This window comes from Dermacentor andersoni, chromosome 7 (assembly GCF_023375885.2).
Source record: "Dermacentor andersoni chromosome 7, qqDerAnde1_hic_scaffold, whole genome shotgun sequence".
NCBI classification, from domain to species: Eukaryota; Metazoa; Arthropoda; class Arachnida; order Ixodida; family Ixodidae; genus Dermacentor; species Dermacentor andersoni.
The window spans coordinates 29027128-29039744 of NC_092820.1; the positions used below are offsets into that span (position 1 = coordinate 29027128).

The following is a 12617-nucleotide window of genomic DNA, read 5'->3' on the forward strand; positions in this document are numbered from 1 at the left end:
GCTGCACCGCTTGAACCCGTGTCGCCTTTTTGCCGTTTCGAAGTGCAGCAAATCGTTTGGTCGCCGGACGCAAATTAGCTCACAAATGGGACTTCCTTGCGGAGCTGGGCTTGTGGCAAGCGGACGAACTCAATAGCCTTCGAAAAGTGAGGGTTCTATTGAGCTACAGCCTGGCTGGATATCCCCTTTTCTGTTTCCCCAACTACCTGGCGGTCACGCACGAGGTCTTCTCGAAAAGCGCCAAGGTTCAGTCTTTCAAATGTATGTGAAGTGCAGCAACAGAATTTTCCAGCGGCAGTTTTCTGCACTATGGTGTTGAATGTCGCATGTTCTCATTTTGGCATTGAGAAACGGGATGAAGCTATTCTGAACTTCCCTATGGCTGCACTGAAGTTTTCTGAGCGGGCTTCAGAGAGGCAGAAGATGTGGCATTGTTCTCCCCGGCTTCCTCACGTACATCGTTTGGTAAAGCTTGAAGTTGACGCTTTCCGGGCTTTGCGCGCAGTCCTGAAATGGTTCGAAATCGATCAAACCTTTTGCTCTCGTTTGGTCACTGCAAGAAGAAGGTGTCCCGTGGTTGAATTATGAATTATCCCGTGCCCTAGAGCATCAAAAAGTGACGTTACCATGTGACGCAACCTCAGTGCATGACTTACTGCATGCCGTGCTCGACTTCGGAACCGCGAGGAAAGGAGTCTCTACCCTCTGTGCCAGCGTGATTAAATGAAGGCTTTTGGCTGGTTTAAGAACATATTTGTTTTAAGCGCCTCATTTATTTATTCATGTATTAACTTTATTCAATTTACCCTACAGGCTCGGATGAGCCTTGAGTAGAAGGGAGATATACAGAATATGACAATAATTCAGGCAAGAAACTACAAACGTTCAATGAACATTTGTGACCTAGCGTTGATACTTAAAAACTGAAATAGAGAATCGTGTTTGGGCTGCCTAATAATGATTAGGCAGCCAAAACGGGATACGGTAGTTGAATTTCAATGTGACTGGAGACATTCTACTGTCTACCTTTGGTGCAGGCCTTATTCTACAAAAGCTATTAGGTTTCGCTTCTCCTTATTTGAATAAAAAGAGAGATATGTCGCTGAAACACCTGCTGTAGTAAAAACAGCTGCCCTAGTGTATTTACATCATGCAGTGACAAACACGGCACTCACCGATACACTGTCCTAGACTCGATGGTCCTGTGAAATATTCCTTCTTTACTTGACAAAAAGCCGGACTCAATGCAGAACCAATCCGTATTTCCCCGCAATTTTTTTGAAACGTATGTTAGAGCAAGACGCTCTCGGTACCGAAATAGCTGTAAGAAACAGAACCAGAATTTTTGTCTTATCGCACTGGGAGTCATTGGTTATCGCATCGCATTATTTTGACATGAGGTTCAGGCGCGTAACGTTCCCATTTGCGGTTTGTTCGTGGTGGCCGCTCTGGATCCATTGATCAATAGCCCACTCTCATGTTTGGAGTAATCTTGTGTTATCACCTTTCTTGGACCGGTTTTTATTTGGCACCCTCCTGGTAAGCAAGAGCTGCTCAAGATTCTCTTGCTTTTGACTCAAGCTTACCTGATGAGAACAAATCCCCTTGACCCAACGTTGGCTTGCAGCGACATTCCTTGGTCTACTGCTCATCATGATTTCAAGCTGCTCTTGTGGCTATAGCTGTTCACGCTTGAGCCACCTTCCGTGTTGAGCCACCTTGGATGTGTTGTTCGGCTCCTCGGTGGAAATGATTGCTCAATAATATTCGCCGGTACATGAAAAATTCGTCACTTTAAAGGGCGGTGAAACAATAAGTGGTAGTTTTTTGCTAAATAACAAATACAAATGGCACATGAAAATTCTTTTTCTAGCAAATCAATCAAGTTTGTAATGTTTCATATATGAATAAAGGGTAAACGAGACATCCACCCAAATGTAGCTAAGTGCTACGAAGGAAACCCATACGGGTTCCTCGAAAGAAAAGCTTCGCAGTTGAAGAAAAATTCGTGCGCAGGCAAAACGATGCACAGGCATCGTTTTGCCTGCACACGAATATATGTGTGAAATATGTGCAGCCGAAACGATGCTTTCAGTCTTAGTAACCTGCTTTTGACTAAAACCGTAGATGAACGCGCTTTGCCTTCGACTATAGCCGGGAAGAGGAAGACATTATTACTCTTGTAAAATCCCTACAGCGATGCGATCGAAATTTTCGCAACTTCCACGTCAAAGAAGCCCACATTTATACTGACACCCTCACTGCTGGTAGGACAATCAAACAAGGAACAAAAGCACTGTGGATTTTTTTGCGGATTGGCATTATAACAAATATTACCCTGTTAACATTATTGCACACTGGATGCAAGAACACGGTCATGTCCCCACCAATATATTTGGTTATCACAGCGGTCGCTCATTTCCGCCATTAATAACAGCAGATGCCAGATTTATGTTAGCCACAGACACATGCCACAACCACATGACACTCCTCCTAGCTGCCTTCCCTCTGTGGCCTGCTGTTTTCATTGCCCGGAAATCTACCCGTCGGTGGTACACGGTGCTTTTGTCGCCATCATGTGTCTGTTTGATTCCGTAAACTATTCTCGGGTGAAGAAAGACTTCCTCTGGAAATGCCGGTCCAACGCATCCCTTAAACCAGCCACAAATTGTACGTGGTGCCTATATATATGTATACAATGTGAAGCAAATGTTTAAAGTGCTCCGCTCTTGCATCTCCAGTCAATCCCCGTAATCTACTTAAGGCTTGTAGGGAGACAATGTGGTTCGCAAATTTTTACCTAGTGGTGTGAAGTTGTGAGCAGACAATTCTGACAGCTGTGAAGGATGGACCATAAACAATGTTTCATGAGTCGCCGTCACACAGTCTGTAATAAACGCGGCTCCATGCTTACACACAATTTTATTCCTACATTAGGCAGCTTGGCAACCCAGGTGACGAAAAGAAGTAATAACAGATAACACCAAGTGTAGTATAGCTCTCACCTTCGAGGCATTTTTGTATTGCTTTTGACTCCACGTTGGGCGCTTCGAGAAGACGCTCTTGTAAGGGTTAGCACCTAGATACAAACAGGCAAGGGGTGGTTTCATCACTCGTTTGAAACATGTTGACTCCCTCCATCTATGCGTCTACCTCCATTTATGTAAGATATAATGTTTTGAGACATATATGAACTAAGAACTTCCGTTTAAGCTTGCCCATTCAGGTAAAGTGTAGTTTCGAGGAACGAAATCTTGCGCTAGATATGTTGGGAAATCGTTAAGTAAAGATGAAGCGACAGCCTAATGCAACCTTTATTTGAGATTTTTGGCCAGTTCTTCGTTTGGTACGTCAGCGCTGGTTGTTGAGCCATGCTTTTCCGGGAGGCTTGCGTATTAGTTTAAATATATGTTACCCTGATCACAGGGAGCCTCACTTACAAATGTTCCGTATGTCAGTGGAGCGGCAATGAAGTTCAAAAAGGTTTCAGAGAAAATAAGAAAATATAAAGCATTATGCGGAAAACACCAATCGCGACAACAGGTGGCGTTGGTGTTTATTTTGCTCTAGTATCCCTTGCATACAGCGACACTGGTTGGCCCGTGCGTGGCGGTAGTCGTGCACTGTAAACAATTGCGTTAAACCGACAGCAAAAACGACAAAACGCACTAGTACCACTAGCGCTAAAACCGACCGACCGACCGACCGACCGACCGACCGACCGACCGTTTCATTAGGTTATTTCCAGTTGATGGTATCTAGAGAGGTCTGGCGTAGTCGCATCAATGTAAAACTTTGAGGCTTCACGAACTGGCCATAAAATGCAGGTTTCCATGCGTTACGTTATCGCTCTACTTTTGACTCTGTTCTTGCTTAGAAATCGTTTTTAGCTCTTGTGACTGCTTTGGGTGGCAGCTAAATCTGTTTTGCAACTTTTACAGCTTTTTAAAAGCAGGGCTTAACCCCATTTCTTAATTTATATATATTTCTTACGGCAATGTCTACCACCTTGAGCAAAGCGTTGTATACGTACCCTGATGTTTCTATTTTGACTCTCCTCTCATTAATGTTTGTTTTTTGTTCCCAGCTGGGCCAACAAAACGTATTACTGCTGCTGAAAAAGCTGCCAGAAGCGTGCTTATCGCACCAAAAATATGCTCAGCTCTTTTGTTCAACCAACTTTTCTTTCTTTTCCCCAGAGTACACCGATTGACACGCACATCACCATCGCAAACAACTCACTGCTCTCGCATTAAATTAAACTCACTGAAATTCACACTTGTACTTGCAGCTGCCACAGCGTATAAAATTGCCGTCTACATAGTAAGAAATTTATTTTCATGCTTGGAATGCTGCTGCGTTTGGTTCATGATCGATTTTCACATCCTTGTGGTCTTTACGTGTATTGGTTGTTTACGTGCCGAAGGCATCCTAACCATATAGTCAGAGGCTGGGCCCTAGTGGTAGAATAGTCATAAATAAAAAAAAAACGGCTGGAGGTCTCTATAAGTTATAAAATAGCTTTTGGTATCGCATGCCAAAAAAGCCCTTAAAAAGTGGTAGTCGATCCCCTAAAGCAATGACACTTAGAGTTCGAGTACAGCTCATCATAGCCCTTACATATCTGTCAGGAAGTTTCGTCCTGCAGTGTACACAATATACCTTTCCGAGAACATAGCGCAATAACGTTACATTCCTGCCCCAAATGTTTCATTGCCGACCTAGGTGTAAAAGAAATTAAGAAAAAAGAAGCGAGAAACGCGTGTATTCTTTTCCCTGTGCAACGATATATTGCAGGGGCTGGGACTCTACTATGCGACCCTTTCTCTGAATATACAAAGGTTTTAATTATCCAGGTGGTTTTTCTTTGGGTGAAGTCAATACTGCGCAACTTTGTAAGCTGTGCAGAGTCAAACGCCTCTAGAAGAGTGTGCTCAGGACCTCCGAAACATTTACATATACAGGTCACTTGTAGTAAAGGTCGAGCACCGCCCCACACACAATAGAGCAGGCTAAGCACTTGCAACAAAAGAGAACTTTTATTGAACATAAGTTCGAGAGAAAGAATTCGCTGATTTTTGTGCAAGCTCTTTCTGATATAATTGGTGATTGCAGCCAAAGTTATTTTACCAAAGCTGACGGCATGCCCCGCGGCGAGATGTAGGAACTGCGCAAAATAAAGCTGCCAATCGTCGAATGCCACCATCATCTCCCTCGCCGTCAAAATTTTGTTGTTGGTCTACATGATATTCACATACTTTTTCCTTTGTTCAAATTTTGGTCGATTGCACCCTTGATGGCTTTGAAGACGTCGTCTATCGTCAGTTACGATTACATCATGACGTCCTCATTAACAGCGGCGTATTCTCCAGCCATCTCAACCATTGAACAAGCAGCGCACCAGTTGAGCGATTGTTGGGGCGGTGCAGCAGGACTACTTCTGACACCCTCGTTAATTGCGTCGCTAGCGTTAGCTCTAGCGCAGAGTGCACCTTGGCGACGTCTGCGGAGGGCAATGGCGGTCCTCCTATGTGGCATTCATCGTACAGCAAGAAATCAATCTCCGGGGACGCCAAATATGCTTCGTTGTACAGGAAAACTTGTTGTAGTCTTTGTTGCAGAAGCGCTCACAACACATGCGAAAGTTAGAAATCAGGCCGGGACGTAATCAATGCTTGGTTATACAGCTCATTTCGCTATATAGGCGTTTGATGTAAAGGCATTCGATTGTACTGACTCCTGGCAACAAAAGTATTTGCGTAGTGTTTTCATTGCAACCAATCTATTTGATAATCTTCGCCTGTAGTGAAAAATAAATGTGCACAAAACACCGCCGTTGAGCTCGGGCTCGTCAACGCCATTGTCGACACATTTCTTTGTAAAGAGAAGTTCTCTTTCATAAACTTTCATAGCATGGTCCAGAGAGTTGCTTCTTTTTCTATGCAGTGTGTCCTTGGCATTGTGCTGGCACTTACCGCACTCCTTCTGGTCTACACACTGGCCATTGATGTTCAAGTATTTGTCATCTTTACACCCGCACCTGTTCCTTCCGGGTGTGCACTTCCAGGACGCCACTCCTGCACACTGTTTTCCAGGAATGTAACCACTCTTCGGACACCTCACACGTTTTTCATTCCCTGCACAAGCTGTAAAATTTTAAAACAAATAATGCTTGTGCGGCAGAATAAAAATTAAGAAGCACTGACATTGCAAACACAGTTTGTGTTGGCGCACGCAATTCTTCCGCGTCATGCCGCCGAAGTTAACACTGGTTGATTTGCATATCCCCTGAATTTGATCTATACTAAAGAAGTTTTTTAACACGGAAGCTATATTTTGGAATCCATGGGCAGCAAAACTTTAACCAAGCAGTTAAATAAATTCAATAGAAAAAATTTTATTCTCTTGCCCTTTAATTTCATGCCGTATTTCTTTTCGCAGCTGACAGATGACAACGTTAAACTCGTGCAGTTTTTAGGTCTGTAATCGGGAGTTCGACGGAAACCTGTCTGGTAGGGATGAGACGTCATAAAGAAAGACGTACACCGACCAAGTAAATGTATTAAAAGGCATGATGATTCTTTGTGCAAGGCTTCCATACGGAAGCCGAAACGTCTTGCTTTTTGAAAAGTTTTACTTGGTTGGTGCACGTCTTTCTTTGGGAGTGTTGACGTCTACGGACTTGACCGTTCAAAAGCTATGCTCAGATGTAAACACCAAGCAAGGCGGATGAACATTCTGGCACGACGACACAGCAATATGTCACGACGATGAAGGCGTTGCATCAGTTTTTTATAAAAAATCAAACACAATGAATGCTTCGCTTTATTAAAGATCAGGCGCAGTGAATGTTTTCATGAAAAAATACAAAACACCAAAACACCATTATTACATTATTTCAAGAAGCATCGTAAAGCAGACCGCTTTGACCAACGATTGCGTATCACATGTTTTGAACCCGCATGTCTAAGTGTGATATCGGATAGACGAACTGTTGAAATTAGAAACGCATCTATAGTACATGACGAGTACCAGTCATAACGCACACAATGATGGGACGCTCGTACTTTTGTATTTTATTTGCATACGGTCCAGCGATTTGTCCTTCTCACACGTATAATCCCAGTGCCTTTTAGATTTAGGAATATTTTACTCACTCTGATCGGTGCGTGCTTTGAATCGAACTTACACAGTTCAGAGTTAAAAATTGTCCTGGATGGAATAAAAATTAAACATCGTGAAATAACAGTAAACTGTACATATACGTGAAATACATACGTCAACTTAGGAAGAACAGCTACGATGCTTCATATGTTTCACGCATTTTTCAATATGATCACTGACGCGTAGATTATGCACAAATATTTTAACGACGGAACACTCCCACGCCCCGCTGGTTCGTGTAAAGGCATATCCTTTTGAATGTTCGGTGTTGCGTCGATTGATTCGATAAACTAGAAGTTTTTCCAGAAGTGCGGAAAGCACTGCTAATAGTTAATTATGATGCGCATACCCAGATTCACATATTTATTGTTGATTTTCTTTTAATGGGAGAGCATTGCTTGGCTCATTGTGCGACCCCGCCATCACCAGAAAGCTGCGGCAGAAAAACGGCACACAAATTACACCATCTAACTAAAAAAATATTATGCAGATGCCACGTACGATGGGAATCGATGTAAGCGAAGCTTTCCGTGCTAGATGCTTTGGCTGACTATAATTAGCGTTGATATTCACAGCTAAAGCTTCATTTCTTGAGCATTGAGGCTAACACGAGAGGGGCAAGTTGATGTTAAACGTTATCTTGCGTGCACCACTGCTGTTTGTCTGCGTAGTACACAGAACACACAGGGAAAGGGGTTTATAACCTTTGAGAGGGTTGACCTTTGTCATTTCCTCCCATGGCACGTCGCATTGTGGCAGAAGTATTAAACTTGATTGGATTATGGGGCTGTACGTGCCACAACCACGCTCGGATTATGAGGGAAGCCATAGTGGCAGGCGCCGGATTAATTTCGACACAGTGACGTTCATTAACGTCTCCAAAATCTAAGAGCACGTGCGTTTTCTATATTGGCGCCGTCGAAATACGGCTGCCGCTATTGGGATCAAATCCACCACCTCTAGCAATGCCATAGCCGCTAAGCTAACATGGCGGGCACAGAAATGTTGATTTGACGGTCGACCGCTTCCGCAGTGTCTCCTGGGTCCTGTGGTGCGCTTTAATTAATTTGGCTCTGATTCTGCAAGCCTTGCGTGAGTTGCCCGCTTGACATATTTGCATACCGTTTATTTTTCAGAAATAGCAGCAACGTACTGCACTGTACCTTGAACTTAAGCTTATCCTGTTTCAGGGCAACCTCTGTCGTATAGTAGAGGGGTTTCCTTGCCTACTCACGTCACCTCACCCCTCTCTTGTACGCGAACTGCCTTTCTTCTTATCTCCTTCTTCTCTCTACAGTTCCGTCGGCGCACCCTCAGGCTTCACATATTCGTACAAAGGGAAGCACTGCAGTTTCTGCAATGCTTCTGAGGGGAGTCACGAATAATTACAGCTGTCAAGCTGCTATGTGGCGACGGCCAGGGAGCTCCAGGGGTCATTGTGCACGTTCAACGGGAAGAGGTGAAAACGAGTCTATAGTGTCGCCTTACCTCTCTTACTCGCGCCTGTTATATAGATCATTTTTTCATGGGCGCCACCATGGAATGGATGGATGGATGGATGGTATGAGCGTCCCCTTTGGAACGGGGCGGTGGGTTGCGCCACCAAGCTCTTGCTATTATAGTGCCTAATCTCCTACTTAGGTTAAAAAGAAATAGAGATAACAACCAATATGAACTCCCCCAACCAAATTTTCTGACCACCTATTGAGAACTTTGCTTTTGTACATCTCAGTTTTCTGTCGTTTCCCTACTTCCACCAATCTTCCAGTCGCCTCTTACTAATCTCTATTGCGGAATGCTTACTTTTCCCCTGCTCTCGCTGAACCCAAGGGCTTCAAGGAGGCAAGTGGTGCCTAAATCGACCACTGGGCAGATGTCTTCACATTGTAATAAAACATGCTCCATCTTGTCTCTAGATTTACCGCAGCAAGCACATGCTTCTTCTTATATCTCGCTCTATATCTCGCCATGGATGGATGGATGGATGGATGGATAGATGGATGGATGGATGTTATGAGCATCCCTTTTGGAACGGCATGGTTGGTTGCGCCACCAAGCTCTTGCTATTATGCTGCCTAATGTCCTACCTAGGTTAAACAATAAAAAAAAAACACTGTGAACTCCCATAACCAAATTTTCTGATCCCCTATTGCGAACTGCGCTTTTGTACGTGTCAGTTTTTTGTCGTTTTCCTACGTTTCTTCCACCAATCCTCCAATCGCCTCTTACTGATCCCGATTACGGACATGTTTAGTTTACCACTGCTCCTGCTGAACCAAAGGGCTTCAAGCAGGCCAGTGGTGCCGAAATCGACCGCTGGGTTGAAGTCTTCACATTATAATAAAACATGCTCCTTAGTTTCCCTAGCTTTACCGCAGCAAGTACATTCTTCTTCCTTCTAATATCTCGCTTTATAGGTGCGTGTTCTAAGGCATCCCGATCTCGCTTCGAAAAGTAATGAGCTTCCCTTTGAGTTATCATAAATTGTTTCTTTCTTGATTTCGTTTTTTCCTCTTAAGTAGTTACTCATGGTAGGTTTCTTTTCCATCGCCGCCACCCATGAGATTATTTCAGCCTCTCTGACTTTCCGCTTGACCTTCTTTGTTGCTGTGTTGCCCACCCTACAGGCCGCATACTTGCTGGTAAGCTTCCTAGTTCTTTTGCTCCACTGTGAATCAATGTTTTTCGTGTACAGACACAGGAAAAACTCATATTTCTACTAAGTGGCGCCATCTATGGGCAGTCGGCATGCTGCCTTGGGCAAGCGCTCTGTTTTGCGTGGCAGGTATACGCTTTGGCGGTAGCTGCTGGCGTTTGTTTTCGCACTCGTGCGGTCTATTTAGTATGACGTGCGTCTTGTACGTGGTAATTTACAGTTCTGTGAGACGTACTGAAGTGGTTTAAGCCGGTATGGCCGGACTTTCTGCTTGCGTTGAGGCGGACGGAGCACGCAGCGCGATGTGTGCGCCCATATATTTGAGCCTACAATCAGCCTTGGAGGTCAATTGTGTATTTCTGAAACTTCCATTCACTAATGCGTCCTTATTGCAGTATTATGCTCGAGTTCTGAGCTACGGTTTAGGAGCAATGAAACATACGCGACGATCGTAACAGCGTGGCCACCGTTCTGCGACGATAGGGATTGTGCTGTTATACTTTGAGAAGCGTTTAAGTGTCAGCTGGAGATTACATTGCGTGACTACTTGGTTCAGTGGACGAGGTTTCCACCCACGAATAAGGTAGTTTTCGTTAGTAATAACAGCACACCTTATAGTGTGAATTAAGCCTGTCCAGCAAAGCGGCCGTTTTCGAACTGCGCGAGCGTCCTAAGCAGTGGTAGCTGCTGGATTACATTTGTCTGATATATCTTCTACAGATATCTGCTATATTGCGCTCGGTCAAAGGTGGCGGCCGGAAACAGTGACACGGGCTGTACACAACCGAGAAACAACCGGAGTCGCACAATCGGGTACACGGACTACAGTGATCGGAGCAGGGGTAAGAACTTTCTTCAGTCGGATACGGAGGTTTGAGTTCATGACCGACGTGTGGGAGCCAGTGTAAATAAGCACGATGACGGGTGTACCGTGCACATCTACGTTGATGAGGTTGTGGTGTGCAGGTAGTGTGAGCAGATGAACTTCGGGTCGGATCGACCAGTAGGCTCACCTCTCGGAGCTGCGCCCGTCAGTTTTCCGGTGAGTGGCAGGAGTATGAGGGAGGAGAGCGACGACACAGAGGTGAGTGGGACAATTGTCAGAATGGCGAATTGGAGTGGTTTGATCGTGCTGGTCATGAAAGCGGAGCACTGTCGTCGTCTTTGTGTACCGGCGCTCGGGAACTGCCACCTGAACGTCGGATGTTTCGATAGCTCGGTCAAGGCTGCAAGTTCCAAGCACTGCGACAATGGCGGGAATCGTGTCCAACACGTCCTCAACAAAAGCAGATGGGCCTGCTATCGGAAGCACGCCATTGCGCGGAATTCTGATAACGACGGCTAACGTATGGGATTCTGTATAACTCAGGTGCATCGGGTGGGCGGTAGTCACGTCCGTTGACTGGGCAAAGCGTCTGCAATTCTGCGTCCGCTAGTTTTGGATACACAATGGTTTGGATAAGGGAAATGGTTGCATGGGACTCGTCGGGGTTACGCATCTGAAGGGGAACTGGTGAGGCAGCTTCAATCTCACGCCAAATGATGCGCACAATATTGTCGGATGCAGCAGGAAGGAGTGGAACGGGTCGTTCCAACCCCTTCCTGGAATCGAGGTCCTCGCAGGTAGACGTTGCAGCCGTGTTCAGAAGACGTGTGAAGTTCGGAGTAACGCGGCGACTTTCTGCTTCTTCATAGCGTCGGCATTGATTGATGATGTCTTGCACTGTGGATGAGTTCGCAATAACCAGAATTGTAAGCGCGTCATTCGCGATACCTTTGAGGATATGCGCAACCTTTTCCATTTCCGGCATCGTTTTATCGACTTTGCCGCAAAGCGGGAGCACGTCCTGGATGTACTTCACAGAGGACTCGGCGCAAGTCTGAGCTCGGCATGGAAGTTATTTCTGGGCAGCACGACGCCATCCGATTGGCTTCCGGAACAGGTCGATGAGCTTTTGCTTAGATACCTCCCAGCCCGTAAATTCGTGTTCGTGGTTCAGAAAGCACACTTTTGCCGTGCCTGCTAGGTAAAATATGATGTTCGCTAGCATCAGCGTCGGGTCCCAGTTGTTGCTAGCGCTCACCCGTTCTTACAGTTGAAGCCAGTCTTCGACGCCGGTGTTGTCGGAGCCAGAATAGGTACCTTGGTCGTGCGGTTGTGCGAAGACGCCGGGGTGGTTTGCGGCGAATGGTTGAGGCATGGATGGCGAGCTGCCCGAAGCATCCTCGTCCCCGCCTGCGCTGGCATTGTAGATGCCGCCAAGGAGCGTCCGCTGCGTAAATCCGTGGTAAAACGCTGCTCGCAAGGGTGGGTGTCCCTCACCTGGCAAGAGTCGGTGGACATAACACCGAGATAGACGGTGTTATGTCAGCCCCTAAGAAACAGTGAGATTATTGCGATCAATTAAAAAAATTGTCCGTATCACAGGCCACAAAAAGCGCTCTTTAAGCCAACTTTTATTTCCCAGACGGAGAGAACAAACCTCTTTTCTACGATTTACACGCAAATATTGCAATGGCACGAAAGGTGTCTTCTCCATAAGCTTGAAGGCAACTTCACAAATTTAGCCCGAGAGTGTTGTGTGTTCAGGAAACGCTCTGCGAATCAGCGCACACAGGCTTTCTGAGGCAATATGCCACTTTTCGCAAAGACCACGAGGAAGCTACCACCTCGTCGACTGGGTTGGCTTTATTTGTCCACAAAGGTGTTGCTTGCCAGCATTTAAAACACGAAACAACCCTTGGGGCAGTTGATGTTAGAGCGTTCTTCTTCAATAAGCTTGTTACCATCAGCTCT

At 45.5% G+C, this 12617-nt stretch overlaps 1 protein-coding gene across 1 annotated transcript in view; it reads right to left on the reverse strand.

Moving 5' to 3' along the window:
- LOC140219238 (uncharacterized) overlaps positions 1-12617 on the reverse strand; it is a 301899-nt gene that overhangs the window by 253262 nt on the left and 36020 nt on the right. The window contains exons 3-5 of the mRNA XM_072289047.1: positions 5976-6146; positions 3006-3079; positions 1176-1321 (exon numbers count right to left, since the gene is read on the reverse strand). Of these exons, the coding sequence (XP_072145148.1) occupies positions 1176-1321; positions 3006-3079; positions 5976-6146 (391 nt within the window). The remainder of the gene's footprint in view (positions 1-1175; positions 1322-3005; positions 3080-5975; positions 6147-12617) is intronic.